Source organism: Lampetra fluviatilis, chromosome 38 (assembly GCF_964198595.1).
Source record: "Lampetra fluviatilis chromosome 38, kcLamFluv1.1, whole genome shotgun sequence".
NCBI lineage: Eukaryota > Metazoa > Chordata > Hyperoartia > Petromyzontiformes > Petromyzontidae > Lampetra > Lampetra fluviatilis.
Genome location: NC_136312.1, coordinates 335,623 through 361,469, shown reverse-complemented (window position 1 = coordinate 361,469; position 25,847 = coordinate 335,623). Strand labels below are relative to the sequence as shown.

The window sequence follows — 25,847 nt, the reverse complement described above, 5'->3', positions numbered from 1 at the left end:
CGATATAATCTATTGTAGGCTGGTTCACTTCGTTCCTACCAGTAACAGCCCCTACTCCTCACAATCACACCAGAAAACGGGGAGGGCCATTAAACGGCAAGATTTCAGAGCACAGAGAGGTCAGAGACATCCAGATGGACTAAATGTCGATGGCCTAACCTTCCCAAGACGTCAGGAGATGCACGGATATCGTGCAGAGCAAAGAAAAACAACCGTTGCAACTCGCGTTTTCTTTAACGTTTTACTTAACGAAAGTAGAAACTTAACAAAAGAATCAACCAGCCTACAATAGGGGCTTTTCATTAGATATTTCCTTATATTACTCGTATTCACCGCATATATATTATTTTGTATTGTATGTTTCTATCTACATGACCTTACCAAAAACTAAAGAATACGAATTCCAGAAAGCTTAAGTGGAAACTTAGTTACACTTAACCTCAGGACATTAAAATATAACTCAGAATAAAACGCCAATCCCTGGAAACAAACGCATGACCAAACTTGGCAAAGCCCTCAAAATAATGATGTAACGAGGATCATTACGAATATTCATTAAACATAGACCGAATAATAACCACGATATACTAAGACCGAGAGAACTCATAAGAAATATCAAGAATAAATGTAACACACAGGACCACATAAATGTATTGCAAAAATCTCCTCAGCCACCTTTGTCTCCAACGGTCCGGCACAAACAGATGGCACCATAAATACTTTAGGGGGTTAGAAAGGGTCGCGAGGAGGGGTCGGGAGGCTGTCTGGTTTGTTTTTTTCAGTTTGTTGTTTTTTTTCCTCTCGCAAGAGACGCGCAGAGAGGAGAGAGGGTGTTCACGTTTTTGAGTTTAAGCACAAGCGCACATCACGAATGAGCAGTCTGGTTCGAGTCGCGCTCAGTCTCGGGACTCGCAAGGGAGCTGGGGCGCGTCGTGCCTCGAGGAGAGATGGGACGACGAGGGGCCGTTAGGCCAGAAGTCTGAGTTCAACCTGGGTCGAGGCTGGGTTTCAGCCGTGCTCCGGCTGGCGGAGCGTCGTGAGGGAGCAAACACCGATACCGACGGCCGGTGTCGTTTCTCGCAGAACGAAGTGGCGAGGTGTGGTTAAGTGCGAGTGAAGCTGGCAGCTGCACGAACAAAGGAAAGCACGGAGAAGAGAGAGTGACGAGTGACAACAAGCAATCAACCTGTAGAAAGGGCGGAAATCGCCAAGCGTCGACCAAGCGAGCATCGAAAAGGACGAACAGCAGCGGATGAGCAACAAGAGCCATCGTTCATCGCCAGAGCGCTCCAAGCCGGTGAGCGCGCACAGCCGCGTCGTCCAGAGCCCGAGCCAACACAGCCTGAAGTAAGGGCGGGTGTCCGTGTGAAGTTGGCAGCGATCAAGGAGAGAGAGAGCGCACGAGCAGCACGACCCGGGCGTCACCGAGCATCGTACCGACTCAACAATCATCCAGCAGTGGAGAAGACTGGAGCTGCCACCAAGAGAGAGAGAGAGCGCTATCGAATGCACCGTGTGTTTGATACACACACACACCGCCCAACACCCAGTGAGAACAGACAAGACGTCCAGCAGCGACGACGGAATCATCGTGCACCACGACGGCGAGCGTCGTACCGACGCCGCTCAATCTAGCAGTGGAGAGAAAGTGCACGAGCAGCACCAAGCCCGGGCGCTATCAAGCGCCAAACAACCAAGTTTCCTCAAGGAGCGTCGTGCCGACGCCACTCATCTAGCAGTAGAGAGAGAGCGCACGAGTGGCACCAAGCCCCCGGAACCGTCAAGCGCCAAGCAAGCAAGTTTCTTCAAGGAACATCGTGCCAACGCCGCTCAATCCAGCAGTGGAGAGAGGGAGCAGCACGGGCTCGCTGCGGCCACGCCCAAGCGAGAGGAACCTCTCTGGCTGCTGGATGTATCCTCCCCCACCCCACAAGCTCCGACACAGCGCCCTGCCTCTGCTTAAAATATTAATTTTACAAGGGGACAACGCACACACAACACGCACACGAATAAGACTTTCAAAAAGTTATCTTTGTGTTTCAAAAAGGGTTGCCATTTCAAGGTGGTGCGTTCAATATCAACTGATCGTGCAAAGCAGTTGCTGCCGTCGAGTTACATGAATAAGAAATGTTTGAGTCATTTATTTTCGTTAATTGCATAATCTTGCCGATGAATCTATTGACGTATACTTTTGCCTTTGCATATTAGAATGTCATATGTTTGTTTAGAATTAAAATTGCTTAACACCAAGTGTTCGAGTGCTTCTTTCCCAGTCCATGCAAAACTGTCTTATTCATAAGAACTGTAACCTGCGATGAGATATGAATTTGGAGACCTAACATAACATAACATAAACACACTTAGATAATCAGTAAATGTTTAATCAAAGATAATCGTTTTATCTCGATTGATACAACTCTGGATAACGAAGCTAAGCCTAATTATCATAACTGCACACATTAACATAATCGCAAGTATCCGCATCAATTACTACGATTATCTCTGTGATTATCATAATCTACGCATATAATTACATACATTATCATAATTTATGCGATTTACGCATTTGTAAAAAAAATATTTATTTTATTATTTTTATAAAAATTTAATAATCCGGCATATACAACAATACTCTAGAAACGCATGTTTCTAAATGTGGAGGGGAAAAGCGGAGGACCCGGAGAAAAATCCACACGACCACAGGGAGAGAGAGACACACGCAAACTCCAAATATACAGCGGGCATCAGGATGGGGATTGAACCCACGACCTCCTGTATAGCAGGCAAGTTAGTTAACATCTCATAGCCACCGTGATGATAATGAGAGAGACATGAGACACGCAAACGTAAAATATACAGCAGGCATCAGAGTCGGAATCGAAGCCATGAGCTCCTGCATGGAGGGGGGGTTAACATCTCGCCACTGTGCGCTCCCTCATGCCTGGCGGTGTTGCACGCAGGAGCACCTGTTCTTCGTCATGGAGTACCTCAACGGCGGAGACCTCATGTTCCACATCCAGGAGAAGGGGCGCTTTGACCTGCCCCGAGCCACGTACGTCATCACCAAATCATCATCGGCATCATCAGCTTAATCATCATCACAATCATCATCACAATCATCATCATCATAATCATCACAATCATAATCACAATCATCATCAGCACAATCATCATCATAAGCAGCACAATCATCATCAGCACAATCATCATCATCATTCTAAACTCATGCCCAGTGGCAGCTGTCCCTGTGCATTAGTCTGCCAGTGGTGTGGGAAGATGATCAACTGCTTTGTGTCAACCCATGTGAGTATTTAGCAAATTTAGACCGTGACGCCGGCACAAGTTGGACTCATAGACTCACACAAAGACCCAAAGACTCACACAGTGACCCACAGACTCACACAAAGACCCATAGACTCGCACAGATACCCATAGACTTACACAGAGACCTACATGCTCACAGAGAACAATAGACCTACACAGAGACTCATAGATTCATACAAAGATCCATAGACTCATATAGAGACCCGTAGACCTACACAGAAACCCATAGACTCACACGAAGACCCATATACTCACACATAGACCAATATACTCACACAGAGACTCGTAGACTGACATAGAGACCAGCACAGAGAGCCATAGAATCATGTGCCCTGCCGGTCTTCATAGGTGCTCGCTAACAGCATTTGCCCCAACAGTCTGTTAAGGCTACACGGGGGATCTTTGTATTTTCTTGTGCACCACTGCCAATGCGACAGAAGCAGCAGTGATAGCTCGGAAATGCTTCACCTGAGACGGCATCCAAACCCGGGAAACCAGAAGAGCAATCTTGGAAGTCGTTCTGACTTTTAATTTAACCGCTGTAAAATAAATTATCATATTATATATTTAAAACTAAAAACTAAACTTAAAACTATTTTTATTTTACCAGGTAAGGCCCCACAGAGCTATGTAGCTCTTTCTCAGAAGCGACTTGCCCACAGATGATAGCTCAAGGGAGTGGCTTATCACCACGTGGAAATGTATAGCAGTAGCCAAATACTCGTGGTGATGTTGATCCTCAATGTGGAGGGAAAAACCGGAGGACCCGAAGTAAAACCCACACAACCGCGGAGAGAGAGATATACAAACTTCAACTATACAACAGGTGTCACGGTCAGGATCGAGCCCACGACCTCTTCCCTACCAGGCGAGGTAGTTAACATCTCCTAGGCACCGTGATTATGATGAGAGAGAGGGACACGCAAACTCCAAATATACAGCAGGCGTCAGGGTCGGAATCTAACCCACGGCCTCCTGTATAGCAGGCGAACATCTCCTAGCCGCATGGTAGCTTTTAAAGAGTGCCTTCACTCGAGGAGCTAATCAACACGGGGACAGCATCGAGTGATTTATTTGGGAAGGGCGTTGCGAGTGCCCAGGAATGAGTGATGGTAACAGAGGCCACAAAGGAGTCACGAAAATGACTATTGGGGAGGGTCGGAGTTGTGGGGCGAGGGGAGGGAAGAGGAAGGGAATGTGAAATAGAGAAGGGGTGAGGCTGTGGGCAGTGTTGCGTCTACGGGCAGTATTGAGTCTACAGGCAAAGTTCAGTCTGTGGGCAGTGCTAAGTCTATGGGCAGTGTTGAGTTTATGGGCAGTGTTGAGTCTATGGGCAGTGCTGAGTCTATGTGCAGTGTTGAGTCTATGGGCAGTGCTGGGTCTATGGGCAGTGTTGAGTCTATAGGCAGTGTAGAGTCTATGGGCAGTGCTGAGTCTATGGGCAGTGCTGAGTCTATGTGCAGTATTGAGTCTATGGGCAGTGCTAAGTCTATGGGCAGTGTTGTCTATAGGCAGTGTAGAGTCTATGGGCTGTGTTATGTCTATGGGCAGTGTTGAGTCTATGGGCAGTGTTGAGTCTATAGGCAGTACTGAGTCTATGTGCAGTGCTGAGTCTATGGGCAGTGTTGAGTCTAGATGATGATGTGGGGAAAAGTAATGCAGAGCTCTAAAGACCCACGTCGGGTATTTGAAATGACAGCGGTGCAGTCAACGGGACTCCAGTGAAGTTGGAGGAGGAGGAGAGGCGAGGTGTGAGAATGAAAATGGGAGATTTAAAAATAACTCGAACGTAAGCGTTTGAATTTGTTGGCGTGGAGTGAGGGGAGAGGCAGGGAGACCAAGTAGAAGAAAATGACAGAGGTAGTGCAGGCCGAGTAAAGATCAGAGAATGAACCAGGAGTTTGGTGGCAGAAAGTTAAATGAGAGGGCGGATTATTCTCATTTTGAACAGATGGAAGTAAATATGCATGTTGAGCTCAATTGGAGGCGGCAGACATGAGCGTTAGCGGAGACGTGCATGGGGACATTTGAGGGATGTGTCAAAAGGGACATCGAGGTTGAGGTCAGAGAAAACCGGAATTAAGGACGAGCACAGGGAGGGAGATGGATGATGCTTTGGACGGAGTAAGAGAGTGATAGAAAGCAAAGTTCTGTTTAGGATTGTATGGCAGCCAGGAAGGCCGGAGGAGAAGCGAGAAAAGGTCGGGGGTGAGAGTGGAAATGGAGAACAATTAGAGGAAGAGGAAGAATAAGATTTGGGTTTTTGTCGTCAATGAAATAGTCAGGAAAGCAGGAGGAGTAGACAAATTTAAGAAAGTCCACATATCGATTAAGAAAGAATAGTGAAAGGGACCCTATGGAGTACCGATACTGAGAGGGGAGGGGATACGGAGTGGCTGGAGGAGACATAGGAAGTGCAAGAAGCAAGGTGACCTTTGAGCAAGAAGAGGCGGGGGGGTGCCAGAAATGTCGGGGTAGGAGAGAGCGGAGGAGAGAGTGGCGTGACCAACAGTGGCCGAAAGGCGGTGGACAGGTCGAGAAGAATGAGACTGGGGGAGAGAGAGGGGCATCAGAATGGGGTTTTCGAGATGGTTGTGGACATTGAGATGGGCTCTTATGGTGGAATGGAGAGGGGGTGATGGCCGGATTGGGATTGGATCGAGAGGGAATGTGAGTGTTGTTCAATCCGTCAGGATCTAGAGCAGTGGTTCTTCTTCTGAACCTGGGGTGCACCCACTCCCTGGGGGTGCGAGATGCCCTTTCTGGCAGTGTGAGACATGGTCAGATTTATTTTTAGAAGGTAAATCATCGACACACAAATTAAGCACAGGCCATGTAAGTACAACTCTTTTGTTTAATCAATCCCTATGTATTTATTAACATTTTTACGATTTAGAACCAAATGGGTGCAAGGCTGCAATACAGGTTAAGAACCACTGCTCTACATGGAATGTGAGTGTTGTTCAACCCGATGCTTGCTCGCTCGCTCGCTCAGACCTCACTGTGCTTCTGGAGAGAGAGGCCTTCCGTGCGGAGCGTTGATCTCCCACTCTCTCTCTCTTTCGCTGTCTCACAGATTCTATTCTGCTGAAATCATCTGTGGCCTTCAGTTCCTCCACTCCAAAGGCATCATCTACAGGTGGGCACCAACGCGAGCCATCAGGGACTTCTTCCTAGCTCAACCACCCATTCATCTATTCACTCACTCATTCACTCACTGTGTCACTCATCCCCTCATGCATTCATTCACTGACTCATTTTTCCGCTCATTAGACCAATCATTAATTTCCACATATTATTTGGGTCTTTCGGTAAAGTCACGTAGATAGCTTCAAAGAAAATAACAGTAGTTTTTTGTTATTTTGTCATTTTTTGGAACTTATCTACGTGACTTTACCAAAAAACCCAAGGAATCTGAATTCCTGCAGTCACGAAAGCTTTAAGTCATTAATTTACTCACTAATTCATTTACTGAAGCACACACTCACACACCCGCTCAAACAACCAATCACTCACTCGCCATTCATTCACTGACTCACCGCTTACTGAAATGCAAACATTACTTACTCACGAATTTGCTGGTAACATCTTCATAAACAGAGGATTGCAGAACTTGGGCATTGGTTAGTAGTGCTGGCTCCTCATCGAGTCGCTGCTTCTGCAGTGTTACAAGCTGACTTGATTAATGTCATAAACTCAGTGGCATACTCACTCACTCACTAAGTCACTCACTCACAAGTTACTCGCACACTTAGTCACCCACTCACTTAGTCATTCACTTCGTTACCCACCCACTCACTTAGTCACTCACTCACTAAGTCACTCACTCACTAAGTCATCCACTCAATTAGTCGCCCACTCATTAAGTCACCCACTATGTCACTCATTCACTAGCAAGCTTGCGATCGCTGTGAGCTGCTCACTCTTAACACTGAAGCCACTCGGTCAGATTGAGCTGTTTGTGTCATGATTATACGGAGACAAAGATCCCCTGTATAGCCTGCAGCAGGCTGTTGAGGCATTTGCTGTTAGCGAGCAGCTAGCTGTGTGCCATGCCGGCCTTCATGAAGCCGGCACCACACCCGCAGTGCTGAAGTTGACACACCGCACCGAGTACTCATTGTTAAGTTTTAGTCAACCTCGGGGAGGGCTCAGGACCCGGTTAAAATATTTGTCAACACTATTATTGGTCGTGAACAGGAGTTGAACCCGGCATATCGGGTTCGTAGCGCAGTGCGATAACCACTGCGCCACCGTTCCATCTACAAAGGCAGAGATCCCCCGAGAAGCCTTAATGGTTTTTTGGGACCAGCACGGTATACAAAGTGATGAGTGGCCACCACCACGCCCGGCTGTCTTTGTTCCTCAGTGGCAATGTTTACGCACCACACTGGGTACTCTGATTAAGGCTGAATCGACCTAGGGGAGGCCCATGGCCGGTTTAGATAATATAATCGTCACCGGTTGCTGGGTTCGTAGCGCAGCGCGCTAACCGCTACACCATCGCTCCCCACACACGAACACACAACAACAGCCACCATTGACTACTAAGTGGCGGTGACGTCACCACCGTGCTTGTGCCAGGCAGGCTAGGTGCACTTTGAGGCCACGTAAAGTGTCGAAGGCTCGCTGTCAGGAGGTCAAGGGACAGACCCAGGTGCCATGGGTTGACTGACTGAGATGACTGACCGATGCAACACCTGTACACTCCACCGTGCCAACTTGCTGTGTTTTAGCCGCCCAGCGCTCCGCTCGTTGTTGTGAGCATTGCATCTCTGCTCTCCGCTGTTGATGGAGGGCAACTGCTTTCAAACAGCCTAGTAGCGTCCTTCACGAGCCTCCTCCATAGAGGACGATCTTGACACCGCTGGTACCACATCCTCCTGTACCACATCAGCCCATCTCTTCTTTAGCCCGTGTCGGGTCCATTTAGCCCCCTCTAACCGGCCGAACAGAAGCTGCTTGGTTATGCGGTGGCTGGGCATGCAGGCTACATGAGCCAGTCATCGCAGCCTTGCCTGCCAGACGAGCTTACCGATGATGGGAACTGTGTCCAGTGTAATGCAATGCAACACAACACAGAGAGTCCGTTAACACACAGTTAACGCATAGCCTGGTTGATTACGTTCTTCCAAAGATTAACCGACTCTCTCTGTTGCATTGCATTACACTTCGTAATTTTACTAAATTCGTTTTCTCAAGCTTCCTATTTCTCTTCTTGGTTCTTTCGGTAAAGTCACGTAGAAGGGAAATAATACAATAATAAAAATAAAACATAATAAAACAAAATTCTCACGACGTTTCGGCCACAATGCAAGCAGCCGTCCTCAGATGAAGAACAGGGCTGTCGGAAAGACAGCGTCCGAATTAACACCACCAAGCTTGGTAGCGTATATTTAAGCTGGGTTAAAGGAGGAGAGCGCCTTGACAAATGAATTTACATATCAACAGAGTAATTTAGCATATTTATGGAAAATGCAGATATGGGATTAGTCACTACTTGTGGAATGTGTAGGTGGTGGGGAGGTCTCAAAGTCATATTATGCTCGTGTATTATGTAGGATTAGCAGTCATAAAGGGATAAAGTAGGATTAGCAGTAATAGAGGGAGGTAAATTTTAACAGTAAGGAGCTGCAGCAGCCAAACCACCACGTAAAAAAACTAAAATATAAACTACATCCAATATCATCAATACACTCAATATACTCTGCAATAAGCTGAGCTTATTGGAGAGTATATTGATTTCGGACGTAAACAACAAGGGACATCTGAAAATCCGAGATATTTCATTTTAAGTCCCCCAAATATCGATTTTAATTGCCCCATAAACATGTATGTACCTGGTGTCATTCAGAAACCGTTTAAACTATAAGATTGCGGGTGTTTTCATTTGATAGAGTATTAAACAGCAAATACAATTAAAGCGAGAACCATTCTATATTTTATTGTTTTTGAGATATTTCGGATTCAAGCGGTTTTGAACGAAAAAAATCTGCTTTGTATGATGCTACAATCTGAATAATTCTAAAACGGTATTAAGTACATTAATTTTTGTTCTTTCTAATAAAGAACATACTCTTTAAATTGAGCAGTTTCCGATGTGTCTGTCTTTAAATATTAGAAGTTGAATGAAGTCCTCAACAATACAAATGTTTAGAGTAGTTCATCTTCTTGGTTCTTTCGGTAAAGTCACATAGAAGGGAAATAATAAAATAATAAAAATAAAACATATTATTTAACTTTACCGAAAGAACTAAGAAGATGAATCCCTGCAGTCACGAAAGCTTTAAATCGAAATTTAGAGTAGTTGTTAGTGTCTGATCGAAGATAAAAATGGTAAACAAAAAAAGACAGGCTTCATGAACTCGTTTATTTACAACGCTATTTTTCCCATAACACGGCATTCTTCAGGAAAGCAACCACTAGCACCGCCGTGTTATAGGAGAACAGACAGACAGACCGTGCGTGTGGTTTAATGAACCCCGGGGGAAGGGCGGGAACGATCGGCGGAGCCGGGGCCTCGACCTCGCCGTGGCATCGCTCAGCAACGGTCGGTGAGCAGGAGACCCTCATCCAGCAGTGAATCAACCCTAGCCACTGCTGTCTGTCCCACGCTCGCCCCCCCCCCCCCCCCGATGTCGCCCCCCCCCCACCACCCGGCCCACCGCTAGAGACCTGAAGCTGGATAACATCCTGCTGGACCGCGACGGCCACGTGAAGATCGCCGACTTTGGGATGTGCAAAGAGAATGTGAGCGCCGAGACGCTCGCCTCCACCTTCTGCGGCACGCCCGACTACATCGCGCCCGAGGTTCGGGGGGGTACGGGGGGCACACGGGGGCATGGGGGGCACGGGGGGCATGGAGGGCACAAGGGGGGCACGGGGGCATGGGGGGCACGGAGGGCACGGGGCGGGCACTGGGGGAACACGGGGGGCATTCGGGGGGCATTTGTGGGGCACGGGGGGCACTGGGGGCATGGGGGGCACACAGGGGGCACGGGGGCATGGGAGGCACTGCGGCACTGGGAGCGCATGGGGGGCACAGAGGCATGGGGGGCAGGGGTGGCATGGGGGCCATGGGGGCTACCGGGGGGGCACGGAGGGCACGGGGAGCACGCAGGGGGCATGGGGGTCACACGGGGGGCCTGGGGGGGGGGTGCACACGAGCCCTCTAAATGTGATGTTAATTCTAAATGTAAAGGGATAAACCGGAGGGTCCGGGGAAAAATGGACACGACCACGGGGAGAGAGACACGCAATCTCCAAATATACAGCAGATGTCAAGGTCAGGATCGAACTCACGATCTCCTGTACACCAGGCGAGGGAGATAACATCTACTAGCCACCGGTGCAACCGAGAATGACTTTGATTCCATTGGCATGCAAGGGATGAGTGATCATGATGGAGGGGTCACATAGGGGTTAGGGAAGGGTATTAGAGGGCTCAGGAAGTGATGGAGGGGCGATGAAAGAGGATGGGTGATGGAGGAGGTGGTTGAGGTTTTACGAGAGGAGCGAGAGGAGACTAAGGCTGGGGGACTGCTCTATATACAACGTGGTCACCACGGCCATTGTCATTGTTGACTTTCGTTGGGTTGAGCCACGTCGAATCTGGTCACGTTTGTGGTGTAAGGCCTTCCACCACTCTGCACGGCCAAACAATACATGCGTGTCACCGCTCACGCTCATACACGCGTGTCACCGCGCATGGTCATACATGCGTGTCACCACACATGCATGCACATACACGCATGTTACCACGCAAGCTCATACACGCGTGTCACCGCACACCCTCATACACGCGTGTTACCACGCAAGCTCATACACGCATGTCACCGCACACCCTCATACACGCGTGTTGCCACGCAAGCTCATACACGAGTGTCACCGTGTCCACAGATCCTACTGGGTCACCCATACGGGCGCTCGGTGGACTGGTGGGCCCTGGGGGTGCTGCTCTACGAGATGCTGGTGGGGCAGTCGCCCTTCTACGGCACCGACGAGGAGCAGCTGTTCGAGGCGATCCGCGTGCACACGCCGCACTACCCTCGCTGGCTCAGCGAGCCCTCCCGAGATATCCTCACGCAGGTGAGAGGGAGACAGAGATATTCACACAGGTGAGTGGGAGAGGTAGGGAGGGAGGGAGATCCTCACACAGGTGAGAGAGGTAGTCACCGTATTTAATAAATCTGCTCCAGTGTTTCACCCGCCACGCGAGCAGCATAAGACCGGCAACCTCCGGCTCGTTAAGTCCAGTGTGCCAGCACACATGGCTGATGATGTGATGTTGCTGATAATGCCGATGACGCTTATAGTGATGCCGACAATGATGATGCTGAGGATACTTCTGATGCTAATGATGATGCCGATGATGATTGTGCTGCAGCTGTTTGAAAGGGACCACTCTAAGCGGCTCGGGGTGGTGGGGTCCATAAGGATGCACGTGTTCTTCAAAACCATCGATTGGCAGGCGCTGGAGATGCGTCAGGTCATCCCTCCCTTCCGACCCAAAGTGGTACGTCCCACTTTCCACTGAGCCACACAAAGCCAAAAGTCCCCCATGTAGCCCACTCTGTATTTTTGGGCAAGTGCTGGTTAGTGGGTAAAGAACAACAACAACCGCCATTCGCCAATAAGTAGTGTGCCAGGCTAGGTGCACTTTGAGGCCACGTAAAGTGTTGAAAGCCCGCTAACAGGAGGTCACGGGATAGACCCAAGTACTATGGGTTGACTGACTGAGATGTTTGGCAGATGCACCACCTGTGCCCCATACTGTGGCAACTTGCTGTATTTTAGCGCCCAGAACTCGTTGTTGTGAGCGTCGTTCCTCTGCCCTCTATTATTGCTGGAGGGCGACTGCCTCCAACTGCCCAGTAGCGTCCTTCATGAGCCTCCTCCATTGAGGCCAATCTTGACACCGCTGGCCTTACCTGGTTAAATAATAATATTTGAGTTTTTAGTTTATTTTTTACCAGCATTCCGTAAGTCCGCTCAGCTCCAGATATTCCTGCACCGCATCAGCTCCATTTCTTCTCCAGCCCATGTCGTGCCCATCTCGCCTCCTCTATGTGGCCAAACAGAAGCTCCTTGGGCATGCGGTGGTTGGGAATGCAGGCTGCATGACCCAGCCAACACAGCCTTGCCTTCTAGAGGAGCTCACTGATGTATTTATGTATGTTGAATTTCTTTTGCACCGTACGTAGACAACCATGCTAATCGGGGTGATTCAAGGATTTGTGAGCTCCTCACACAATCCATCCTGGTTAAACCCAGGGCGGATTGTAGGTAGCCCAGCCTGAATGTTTCTAACTGGTGCAGATGTTCAATTAGAGGGGTCCACGTTTTGCAAGCATAGATAAGGGAAGGCATGACTGTGGCCATAGAAGACCCGAAGATTCGTGTGAAGCGACATATCAGGTAGCTTCCACACAGCGTTGCGCAGCCGGTAAAAAGATAATGCTGCTCGACTGATTTAGTGTGAGACCTTTGCTGTCATAAGCATACTGCCCAAGTATGGTAAACCCTCCACTCCAAACCTGCTCCATCAGCTGATGGGGAGTTAAGGGGGTCGAGTGTTTGATGGCACAAAACACCCAGGCAGGTGCTTAGTTTTTGCTAGACACACACATGCGCGCACACACACACGTACACACACGTGCACATGAAAGCCACCAGTGGTCCCCGTGTGGCTGGGAGAGTCCCACTAGGTTCACAATTTCTGGTTGTAAACCCGGGATAAATCCATGGGGTTTTTGCAGAGGCCACTCTTGCGTGCCCGTGCGTGAGCGTGCATGTGTGTGCGCGTGTCTGCGCCCCTATGGGGAGCGGTAGTGCAGCGCTCATGGCCGGCACCAGTGAGTACCTGGTGCAGTGTGTAAACATCACCACTGGGGAGACAAAGGCGGCCGGGCGTGGTGCTGGCCACCCAACCCCCCATATGCCGTGCTGGCCTTCATAGGTGCTACTCGTTAACAGCACGTGCTGCAACAGTTTGTTAAGACTATATGGGGATCTTTGTATATTTTCATTTATATTAGTAGATGTCCGGTGGCACAGCGTTAAACGGCGCTGCCCTTCAAACCCGACGACTCGAGTTCGATTCCCGCTCTCGGCCAGAAATACCAGTGAGGATTATCTAAGCCTGTCTCCCTTAGATTGACTCAGCCTCAAATGAGTACCTGGTACTGTGTGTAGCAAACATCAGCACTGGGGAGACAAAGACGGCCGGGTGCGGTGCTGCCTACCCATCCCCTGGTGAGCCCGTGCCGGGTTCACGGCACTTTCCCCAATAGTATGGTTAAGGCTACACGGGGGATCTTTGTCTTTGTTGTGTGCGCCCCACCCCACCGGGTTGGCCAGAGATCGGCCAACGACTGCAGCAACTTCGACCAGGAGTTCCTGAGCGAGAAGCCGCGTCTGTCCTTTGGCAACAAGGAGCTCATCAGCTCCATGGACCAGTCGGTGTTCCATGGATTCTCCTTCACCAGCCCCATGGTGGAGACGCTGGGGGAGAAATGACATCGCCAACCTGGTCGCTCGTCAGCATGCCAGGGCCGACGGGGGTTGGTGGATGGGGGCGGGGGTTTTTAGACGATGGCAACGATGGTAGTGATGATAGTGATGACTATGGTGGCGCGACGATGGTGGTGATGATAGTGATGACGATGGTGGCGACGATGGTGGTGACGATGGTGATGGCGGTGGTGACGATGGTGATGATGGTGGTGACGATGGTGGTGATGATGGTGGTGATGGTGGTGGTGACGATGGTGGTGATGATGATGGTGGTGGTGACGATGGTGGTGATGATGATGATGGTGATAATGGTGGTGATGGTGGTGGTGACGATGGTAGTGATGGTGGTGGTGACGATGGTGGTGATTACGATGGTGATGATGGTGGTGGCGATGGTGGTGGCAATGGTGATGATGATGGTGGAGACGGTGGTGACGATGGTGGCGTCGCGTGCATGTGACTCAATCCATAACCGGCGCTCACAATCACTCACTAACTCACTTAGACACCCACTCACTGACTTACTCCATAACTAACTCTCTCAATCACCCATTCATTCATCCACCTACTGACTGAGAACCCTTCATAACCGTCTCACTCAATCACTCACCAACTCACTCAGTCACCCGACCAACCTGCTCACTCAATCAGCCACTCACTTAGTCACCCACACAGTTATTCACCCAGCTACTCACTCACGAAACAGACTAGCCACTGACTCACCCACCCACTCACAGTCTATAGGGTCTGCGTGCTAGTCTATGGGGTCTCCATGCTAGTCTATGGGGTCTGCGTGCTCGTCTATGGGGTCTCCGTGCTCGTCTATGGGGTCTGCGTGCTAATCTATGGGGTCTTCATGCTAGTCTATGGTGAATCCGTGGTAGTCTATGGGGTCTCCATGCTAGTCTATGAGTCTGCGTGCTAGTCTATGGGGTATGCATGCTCGTCTATGGGGTCTGCGTGCTCGTCTATGGGGTCTGCGTGCTAGTCTATGGGGTCTGCATGCTCGTCTATGGCAGGGGTCGGCAACCTGCGGCTCCGGAGCCGCATGCGGCTCTTTTGAACCTTGACCGCGGCTCCGGGGCGGATGCTAGCGAGGGGAGGAGGCGCACTGTGACACCTGCTCTGGCGTTGCCGCTGCTGACAGGTCGCCGCTCCGCTCCACACTGCCCGCCCGGTGACAGGCAATAACGTTGCGGTTGCTTTGTCACATGTTTGGAAGAAGTAAAAACCTTCCTGGGCAGCAAAGAGCTCACCTTTGCTGAGCTGGAACAGCCAGAGTGGCTGGAAAAATTACATTTTATGGTAGACATGACAGCACATCTAAACACGCTAAATACAACCCTTCAGGGGAAAGGAGGCACAGCCCTGCACATGCTGGAGGAGGTTTTGGCATTCGAGCGCAAGTTGACAGTGTTTGTCAAAGATTTACAGAGAGGTACACTGTCTCACTTTCCCTCTTTGAGAGAGTTCAAACAAAGTCATGATACGATAAATTTGGAATATTTCAAGTCTGCAATCACCACAATGCAAAGTTCGTTTGGGAAACGATTCTGTGAGTTCAGAGAGGAAAAAACGACATTATCCTTCCCTGTCACTCCCCTGGCGATCGATCCATCCCTATTGAATATGACTGCATTTGCAGGTGTAAGTCAACCTGATCTTGAGATGGAACTGGCCGATATAGCCGACAAAGATATATGGGTGTCCAAGTTCAAATGCTTGACCGCTACTCTTGAGGATGTTGCCCGTCAGAAGGCCATTCTGGCTCAGAATCATAAATGGAGTGATATTGAAAACCTTCCCAAACAGGACAAACTTGTATTCAAAACATGGAATGCCATCCCCAACACTTATATAAACATGAAAAAGTATGCATTTGGAGTCCTGTCGATCTTCAGCTCCACATATGTATGTGAGCAGGTCTTCTCCAACATGAACTATATTAAAAACAAACATCGATCACGCCTCACAGATGACAGCTTGCAAGCCTGTGTGAAAATGAAGGTGACGTCTTACAGCCCTGATGTGCAGACACTGTGCACTGAGGTTCAGGAGTAAAAATCCCATTAACCAGGTAATTTAGCTATTAATTTGCAAAAATATATTTTACATTGTTAAGTGAAAAAGTCCTTTTTTTATTCAGATTGACAGCTGACTGCACGATCCTGTATATAGCAATAAGGTAAGAAACAATATATGCAGTGTTATATTTGTTTTAATAGTTGCAATGGTTTTGCGGCTCCCAGTTTATTTTTTCCTTCGGAAACGGGTCCAAGTGGCTCTTTATGTCTTAAAGGTTGCAGACCCCTGGTCTATGGGGTCTGCGTGCTCGTCTATGGGGTCTGCGTGCTAGTCTATGGGGTCTGCGTGCTCGTCTATGGGGTCTCTGTGCTCGTCTATGGGGTCTGCGTGCTCGTCTATGGGGTTTCCGTGCTCGTCTGTGGGGTCTGCGTGCTAATCTATGGGGTCTGCGTGCTCGTTTATGGGATCTGCGTGCTAATCTATGGGGTCTGCGTGCTCGTCTATGAGGTCTGCGTGCTTATCTATGGGGTCTGCGTGCTAGTCTATGAGACTCCGTGTGAACCTCAAGGACCCCGTGATGCCCATAGCATTCCTTACGTGCGGTGGGGCAAAGTGTGGGCACTCCCCCTGGTAGTGGAGGATGCCCTTCCGCCAGCAGGTGGCGTGTGAGCGGGGTGGTTGCAGCGCTTGCGCCTCTTTGTCCCGACCTCCGAAGGGGGCGCGGGGTCGTAGGGGAATTCGGTTTATGAGACGAGGGCTGTAGGTGGGGGCACCAGGCAGGTATACATGCGGGGCGAGCCGCCGCTCCGCATTCCCGTTGTGTTGTTTTGGTTTTCGGGAGGGGAGGGGGGGGGCATCGGGATTCGTGGCGACACGATGGGGAGAACGCCGCCGCCAGCGATGGTAGCCGTGGAATTCGCTGCCACGCGGGATCTCGAGCAGACTACCACGTCGCGAGAGGTGGCGGCGGCGGATTGGAGAGGCCTTCATCCAGCTGTGGATTGACCATGGCTTACGATTACTTCATCCAGCAGTGGATTGACCATGCCTGATGATAGTTATGATGATGCCTTCGTCCAGCAGTGGATTGACCATTGCTGATAACGATGAGTCCTTGCTCAATCCACTGCTGTAAGAATGCATCATGGTCTATCAACTGATGGATGTAGGAATCATAATTATCAGTCACGGTTTATCCACTGCTGAATGAAGGCCTCCCCATCCCATGTCGCTCATGCAGTGGAGTGGCCATGTGAAGCCACTCAGGATTTTTCAGAATATTTATTTAAACTGGAGGAATCCGATGAGCTATGAAGCTCTTCTTTTTACAAATGCCCAGCAGTCGCAAATGTCCATGCTAGTGCCAGGGCCAAGTCAGGCCACTCCACTGCTAGTGCCAGGGCCAGGTCCACGAGCAGGCGGCCTCGCAGCATCCCAGCGGCTTGGGCTTCAGTCCCAAGGCCAGGAGCAGCGCTGACTGAGTCGGGGCCGTGGCCAAGGCAAGGGTCGGGGAGGAGCGAGGCGGGGCCTGGGCCCTCGGATTTCATCTCCACGACAACCAGGAAACTCAGACGCCAGTGTTGTTGGGATTAGGTGGGTAGGTGACATCTCGCCACGGTGGCGAGGAAATGTTAACTACCTCGCCCGGTATACAGGGGGACGTGGGTTCGATCCCGACCCTGATGCCTGTGTATTTGGAGTTTGTGCGTCTCTCCCCCCGTGGTGGTCGCGTGGATTTTTCTCTGAATTCTCCAGGTTTTTCCTCCGCATTTATAAACATGCGTTTAGAGTATTGGGCTGCTATAAATGTCCACGTGATAATGAGATGCTGTCACTTCGTTGGGCTATCAATCTGTGATAGCCAGGGTCGCTTCTGAAAAAAAGCTACATAGCTCATTGGGCCTTACCTGGTAAAATATAAATATGTTTTAGTTTAAATCGTTTATAGATTGAGCGTGTCTGGAGGGTCTGCTCTGTGTTGTGTTGAGGTGCTGGTGGTAGTGGTGGTGAGTTGGGTCGTTGAGTGCATGTCGTCGTGTTCTGTTAATAGCTGTTGCGTCGCGTGGTAGAGGCTGCCACATTGAGTTTGACAGAGAAACTGGTGCAGCGACGACTGTGGAGCGACAGGACCAACCTGCCTTCCTTGAGGTTCACGACCTCCGCTCTCTCTCTCTCTCTAGGAGTGCAGTGCGTCGGATTGCGCACGTTGCTCGAGGTTGCTGAGCCCGCATTCCTTCTGTGTTAATAAAATACCGCAGCCCAAGCGTTATTGTTTTGACGTCACTGCTTCAAACGGGAGCACGACCGAACTGGTCCTCGATCCCCCCTGCATCTCTTACCGTGTCTCAATGCCCAGGGGTCCCCTTGCGTATCCCAAACCCTACGGTACCATCGGTAGACTGCGGCGGATTTGGGCAAGGTCGCACAACACGGACGCAACGTACCTTTGAGGCGTCAGCAAGCAATGCACACCGACAAGGTCGTCGATCTCACCCAAGTCTTTTGACACCGTGGGGGAGACGAGCAGGAAGGTGGAAACTACTCCCAAAAAGAGTGGGTGTCCAGCAAGGGTTCTTGGAATGAGCGGACAGTCCCATGACGGTCGGACTATAGGCAGGGTTCACACTCAGGCGTATCAGATGCATTTAACATTTCAAACGAAGTGACACAAGGCTGTGTACTGACTTCACCACACAACTCACCAGCACCAGTGCTGACACCACACAGCTCACCAGCACTAACCACGCCACTAGGGGTCGGCACGGTTTGGCTCAAACCACCAAACCGCGGTTTGAACCGAACCAAATCGGTTTGGTTTGGCTCTGTTTGAACTGGTTCGGTTTGGTTTGGGGCTACGAAAACCGACTCGGTTTGGCTCGGACAGGGTGGAACCGGCTCAAACTAGTTTGGTTGGTTGTAAAGGCGACACGAAAGGACATGCTGTAGTTGCCTTTGCCTGCGAATTCACTTTGCAATTGCATCTCCATGGCTCGAGCGGCTCAAGACGGCGCCATCCCCGGCGGCTCCAGCATCACAAGGTATCTCATCCACGACGTGGAAGAGACCAAACACGCCGGTAGCGACGAGGAGCCGATGGCGAGCGAACGTGAGAGCCCGGACGCCACGCGCGGCGACACGCGGCAGAGCCTCATGCGCACCCTCGGCGCCGCAGCGCTGCAGACCGCGACGCAGCCCAAGCCCAAGAAGGCCCGTGTGTCCCGAGCGCTGTGGCACGACGAGTACTTTGAGACGAGCCAGGCCGCGGGCGACGTGCAGAGCCGGACCTGCAAGATCTGCACCCTCCAGTACGCGGGCTCCACCTCCTCGGGCACCCGTATCAAGCATCTCAAGACCCATGGGATCGTCGACCCCGAGTCGCCCACGGTCGTCACGTCGCCGCCGACGGGGAAGGGTTTGCTCGTGCAGTCCAAGATGGCCACGCCCATGTCAGCGCACGCGAGCAAGGCCATGGACAGCTTTGTCGCCGAGTACATCGCGACGAGTGGTCTAGGCCATAAACACGTAACATCGGATCCCTTTACGACTCTTCTTCAACGAGCTGCCCCGGGTTACGAGCCCAAGTCTGAGCGCACGGTCAAGCGCCGCATGCTCGAGATGTATGTCGTCCTCAAGCTACTCGTGCTACAGTACTTTACTACTTTTGGCTCTTGCGTCTCCTTGACCTACGACGGTTGGACAAACGACGCCATGACCGGCTTCTTCTCGGTCACCCTCCACTGGATGGACCCGGCGTCGTTCTCCATGTGCAACTGCATCATTGACTTCTTTTGGGTGGCCCCGGGCGAAGGCGTGGGCAAGCGCATGGCGCAGCGCCTGCACGAGCTGCTCGACGACTTTGGCGTGTGGCCGCGCCTGCTCGCCGTCGTCACCGACAGCGGTTCTGACGCCGTCGCATCCGCCAAGTCCCTCACGCTCCTCGAGGGGAGCAACCTGCGCTCGACGTGCTGCTTGCGGTGCATCGCGCACTGCGTCAACCTCGGCGTCAAGGCCTCATTCGGCGCGTTCGAGACACTGCTGCGCAGCCTCCGCGCGACGCTCGGCGCTATCCGCAAGAGCAAGACGAAGAGGGCGGCCTACACGTCGCTCGCGCGGCACTACCTCAAGTGCCCGCTGCAGCCGCCTTGCCTCGACGTGGTCACACGTTGGGGTAGCACGTACGTGATGCTCACGGCGTCGCTAAGGCAGCGCCAAGTGATCGACGCCATCTGCCTTGAGCCCGGCTGGTCGCGGAGCCAGGCCGGCTTGTCGGACGAGCAGTGGGAGCAGGCGGCGCTGCTCTGCCAGTTCTTGGAGAAGCCGGCGGCCATCTCCGATGCCATGGGCGCCGAGGAGTACTGCACCATCTCGAACGCCATCACGGCGCAGGAGGCTCTCTTGAGCCACTGCATGACCCACCGCCCGAGTCCTCATGTGGTCGTGAGCTCGGCCACCGTGACCATCTCCGACTACATGGTCAAGTACAGCGACCTTCTCTCGTCCGAACCAAGCCGCGTCGCCCGCTTTCTCGACCTGCGCCACCCCAAGCCCGCGGCCTCGAGCACCGAGTACAGCAATATCAAGGACATGATGACGGACATTCTCAACCAGCGCTACCCAGCGTTGACGACGGACGCGGCGCCGAAGGTGGCGCCGCGTGGCGGCATTAACATCCTCTTTGACATGGTCTACGCGCCCAACGCTCACGACGGCGCCGCCTCCGAGGTCGACCGCTTCCTGCTTGAGCCGACTCAGGACCTGAGCATGGACGTCGTCGAGTGGTGGAAGCTGTACGGCGGCAAGTACCCGCGCCTACGACGCGTGGCCCTCGACTATTTGCCTATCCCGGCGTCGTCCGTGCCCTCCGAGAGAGCAAACTCGGCCGCCAAGCGCTCCTTTCTCGACCGACCAAACCTGCACAAGTGCACGTTCAAGGCCGAGATGTGTGTGCGCTCGTGGGCGCGGATGTTGCCTAGTGTTGGGGTTTCACTGCCATTGAACTACCACACTGCGTTCAAGGACATTGGGCGTGCCAAGCTTGAGGAGATGGCTGTGGACGACATCGTCGTCCAGTACTTGCTAGTGAATCTCAATATGAAGAAAGCCTGCGTAGAAATTAGCGATTAATACACTTGATATTTGTATTGAATGCGAATATTGTTTGCCGCGCATCTTTTCGGTTCAAGCCAACTCAAGAGGTTTGGTTTAGCTTAGTTTGGTTTGGTTTTGGTTTGGTTTGGTTCAGTCGTCGCTGGTTTGGTTTGGTTTGGCTTGCTCAATTTGAAACCAGTTTGAGTCGGTTCAAACCGTGCCGACCCCTACACGCCACACAGCTCACCAGTACTAACCTCACCACACTGCTCACCAGCATCAGTACTAACCTCACCAAACAGCTCACCACCACCAGTACTAACGTCACCAAACAGCTCACCAGCACCAGTACTAACCTCACCACACTGCTAACCAGCATTAGTACTAACCTCACCAAACAGCTCACCAGCACCAGTACTAACCTCACCACACTGCTCACCAGCATCAGTACTAACCTCACCAAACAGCTCACCACCACTAGTACTAATCTCACCAAACAGCTAACCACCACCAGTACTAACCTCACCAAACAGTTCACCACCACCAGTACTAACCTCACCAAACAGCTCACCACCACCAGTACTAACCTCACCACACTACTCACCACTACCAGTACTGACCTCACCACACTGCTCACCACCACCAGTACTGAGCTCACGAAACAGCTCACCACCACTAGTACTAACCTCACCACACAGCTCACCACCACCAGTACTCACCTCACCAAACAGCTCACCACCACTAGTACTAATCTCACCACACAGCTCACCACCAGTACTGACTTCACTAAACAGCTCACCACCACTAGTACTGACCTCACCAAACAGCTCACCACCACTAGTACTAACCTCACCACACTACTTACCACCAGTACTGACCTCACCACACTGCTCACCACCACTAGTACTAACCTCACCAAACAGCTCACCACCACAGTACTAACCTCACCACACAGCTCACCACCACCAGTACTAACCTCACCACACTGCTCACCACCACAGTACTAACCTCACCACACTGCTCACCACCACCAGTACTAACCTCACCACACAGCTCACCACCACCAGTACTAACCTCACCACACTGCTCACCACCACAGTACTAACCTCACCACACTACTCACCACCACCAGCACTAACCTCACCACACTGCTCACCACCACCAGTACTGACCTCACCAAACAGCTCACCACCACCAGTACTAACCTCACCAAACAGCTCACCAGTACTAACCTCACCACACTGCTCACCACCACCAGCACTAACCTCACCACACTGCTCACCACCACCAGTACTAACCTCACCACACTGCTCACCACCACCAGTACTAACCTCACCAAACAGCTCACCACCACCAGTACTAACCTCACCACACTGCTCACCACCACCAGTACTGACCTCACCAAACAGCTCACCAGTACTAACCTCACCACACTGCTCACCACCACCAGCACTAACCTCACCACACTGCTCACCACCACCAGTACTAACCTCACCACACTGCTCACCACCACCAGTACTAACCTCACCAAACAGCTCACCACCACCAGTACTAACCTCACCACACTGCTCACCACCACCAGTACTAACCTCACCACACTGGTCACCACCACCCCTTCTTCTTTCTTCTTCTTGTTCGTCCATCAAAGTTGATGATGACCATGGCACGTTTGTCATTTTGTTGGGTTTTGATGAGTGCGCAGATGGCTGAAGAGGCCAATCCGAGCCTGGAATTCCCTGTGGCACACTGGACAGGTCAGGGAGGATGTAGAGCTCTGAGGTGCAGCCACACGTCCTTCCTTGGTAGATTTGCGCTGCTGCCTCTTCAAGATAGCACAGGAGCGTCTCCTACTCTCACAGCGGACTGCACCGTCCTGTACTTTTCTTCTCCAGAACTAACCTCACCACACAGCTCACCACCACGAGTACTAACCTCACCAAACAGCTCACCACCACCAGCACTAACCTCACCACACTGCTCACCACCACCAGCACTAACCTCACCAAACAGCTCACCACCACTAGTACTAACCTCACCACACTGCTCACCACCACCAGCACTAACATCACCAAACAGCTCACCAGTACTAACTTCACCAAACAGCTCACCACCACCAGTACTGACCTCACCAAACAGCTCACCACCACCAGCACTAACCTCACCAAACAGCTGGACTGTCCCATCTGTACGGGATAGACTAAAACTAAATGCTTTATTTTACCAGGTAAGGCCCACTGAGCTGTGTCGCACTTTTTCAGAGTAGACCTGGCGCTCGCGAATGACAGCTCGACGAAGCGACGGATTATCATAACCACGTCGACATTTATAGCAGCAGCCGAATTACTCTGAAGCGCGACCACGGTGAGAGAGACATGCAACCTCCACATTTACAGCAGGCGTCAGTGTCGGAATGGAACCCATGACCTCCTCCATACCAGGCGAGGTCGTTAGCATCTCGCCACCGTGGACAGACGAGTGTTGTTCCGTGGGTATGCGCTGTGTGCTTGTATAAACACTCATTCATTGGCCAACAACAACATCAAATATATAAAGTGCTTGCCACAAATGAACCACAACACCTTGCTGATCTCGTCAAGGAACAGAAATCATCACGGGCTCTCTGGTCATCCTCGCAGCAGCAGCAGCGGCTTTTGGCTCAGCCTTCGAACCAAGACGGCGGTAACCGGATCGTGCCGCGCATTGAGATCTGCGTCTACTGCCGTCTGGAACGCTCTCCCTTCCGATATTCGGAAGCCACTGGGAGCATTGCACTTTGTTTAAATCATCTCGATTGAAAACGAATTTATTTAGAACTGCTTGTTGTTGTGTTTAGTTTGTTATCCTCTCCCCCGCACCTCCGATTAGCACGGTTGGCTACGTACGGTGGGAAAGACGTTTCACACAAAAACAACACTATACACGACACCACGACCATACACTACACTAAATTGAAAACTCATTTTGTTAGGACTGCTTTTTGTGTTTAGTTATCCTCCCACCGCACCTCCAATGAGCGCCATTGCCTGTGTACGGTGCGAAAAAAGTTCAACATACAGTACATATTCATAATAACCCAACCACAAAGCTTGGACAATTGTGAGTGGCGCTGCCTCATGCTGCTGCTTCTGCTGCCTCCCCTCCCCGCTGGTCTGAGGATCCTCGTCGAAGAACGACTTCTGTGCGACAGCGCCCGGGTTGCAGTCTTGTTACAAGCCCCAGATGATGATGAAGTTGTTACTGTAAACGCATCCAACGGTGTTTTTCTGCTCTCGGAAAACTCCGAGTTAATTATTAACGCGGAGGATTTTGTTTTTCGTGTTCAGCTGCCAAATGCGTAAACATTGATACGGCAATTCCATCTCCATCGGACTTTGCCCAAAATCTGTTGATATGTCTGTGTGTCTGTTCAGTTTTAACCCCGGCCTTCATAGGCTATACGGGGGATCTTTGTCGTTGTGTTCCATTTTAACCCGCCTAGTTGACTCAGCCTTAAATACAGTGAGGGGAAAAAGTATTTGATCCCCTGCTGATTTTGTACGTTTGCCCACTGACAAAGAAATTATCAGTCTATAATTTTAATGGTAGGTTTATTTGAACAGTGAGAGACAGAATAACAACAACAAAATCCAGAATAACGCATGTCAAATTTTGTATAAATTGATTTGCATTTTAATGAAGGAAATATGTATTTGACCCCCTTTCAATCAGAAAGATTTCTGGCTCCCAGGTGTCTTTTATACAGGTAACGAGCTGAGATTAGGAGCACACCCTTAAAGGGAGTGCTCCTAATCTCAGATTGTTACCTGTATAAAAGACACCTGTTCACAGAAGTAATCAATCAATCAGATTCCAAATTCTCCACCATGGCCAAGACCAAAGAGCTCTCCAAAGATGTCAGGGACAACATTGCAGACCTACACAAGGCTGGAATGGGCTACAAGACCATCGCCAAGCAGCTTGGTGAGAAGGTGACAAGAGTTGGTGCGATTATTCGCAAATGGAAGAAACACAAAAGAACTGTCAATCTCCCTCGGCCTGGGGCTCCATGCAAGATCTCACCTCGTGGAGTTGCAATGATCATGAGAACGGTGAGGAATCAGCCCAGAACTACACGGGAGGATCTTGTTAATGATCTCAAGGCAGCTGGGACCATAGTCACCAAGAAAACAGTTGGTAACATACTATGCCGTGAAGGACTGAAATCCTGCAGCGCCCGCAAGGTCCCCCTGCTCAAGAAAGCACATATACATGCCCGTCTGAAGTTTGCCAATGAACATCTGAATGATTCAGAGGACAACTCGGTGAATGTGTTGTGGTCAGATGAGACCAAAATGGAGCTCTTTGGCATCAAATCAACTCGCCGTGTTTGGAGGAGGAAGAATGCTGCATATGCAGAGGGGTCAAATACTTATTTCCCTCATTAAAATGCAAATCAATTTATAACATTTTTGACATGCGTTTTTCTGGATTTTGTTGTTGTTATTCTGTCTCTCACTGTTCAAATAAACCTACCATTAAAATTATAGACTGATCATTTCCTTGTCAGTGGGCAAACGTACAAAATCAGCAGGGGATCAAATACCTTTTTCCCTCACTGTAAGTACCTGGTGCGGTGTGAAAAACATCGGCATTGGGGAGACAAAGGCGGCCGGACGTGGTTCTGGCCTCACCACCCCCTCGTGTGCCGTGCCGGTCTTCATACGTGCTTGCTACTCCTCACTAAGAGCACTTGCCCCATCAGGTTGCTGAGGCTACACGGGGGATCCCAGTCTTTGTATTTATGTTAATATCACGATTGCTGAGCACGCGCCTAAAACGCCAAGCGGTCAGCAATAAACAGCAACATTAAAGTTGTTCATATCTAATGAGCACAAACCTTATGAAGGTTACAAATT

The 25,847-nt window shown here is 50.8% G+C and overlaps 3 protein-coding genes across 3 annotated transcripts in view; all 3 read left to right on the top strand.

Moving 5' to 3' along the window:
- Positions 1-13,842, top strand: part of LOC144945702 (protein kinase C delta type-like) — a 69,819-nt gene extending 55,977 nt beyond the window's left edge. Inside the window, exons 14-19 of the mRNA XM_078874269.1 lie at positions 2,961-3,052; positions 6,401-6,463; positions 9,996-10,134; positions 11,224-11,412; positions 11,711-11,839; positions 13,684-13,842. Coding sequence (XP_078730395.1) covers positions 2,961-3,052; positions 6,401-6,463; positions 9,996-10,134; positions 11,224-11,412; positions 11,711-11,839; positions 13,684-13,842 — 771 coding nt within the window. The remainder of the gene's footprint in view (positions 1-2,960; positions 3,053-6,400; positions 6,464-9,995; positions 10,135-11,223; positions 11,413-11,710; positions 11,840-13,683) is intronic.
- Positions 1-21,173, top strand: part of LOC144945539 (uncharacterized) — a 127,654-nt gene extending 106,481 nt beyond the window's left edge. The window contains exon 2 of the mRNA XM_078873997.1: positions 21,060-21,173. The gene's annotated coding sequence lies outside the window, so the exon portion shown is untranslated. The remainder of the gene's footprint in view (positions 1-21,059) is intronic.
- On the top strand, positions 18,850-20,988 carry LOC144945665 (uncharacterized). The gene has a single exon (XM_078874232.1). The coding sequence runs from the start codon at positions 18,850-18,852 to the stop codon at positions 20,986-20,988; it is 2,139 nt and encodes a 712-aa protein (XP_078730358.1).
- Positions 21,174-25,847: the final 4,674 nt, after the last annotated feature.

Bases quoted from the DNA above. Each gene is read 5' to 3' on its own strand.
- LOC144945665 (XM_078874232.1), top strand. From the start codon at position 18,850: ATGGCTCGAGCGGCTCAAGACGGCGCCATCCCCGGCGGCTCCAGCATC.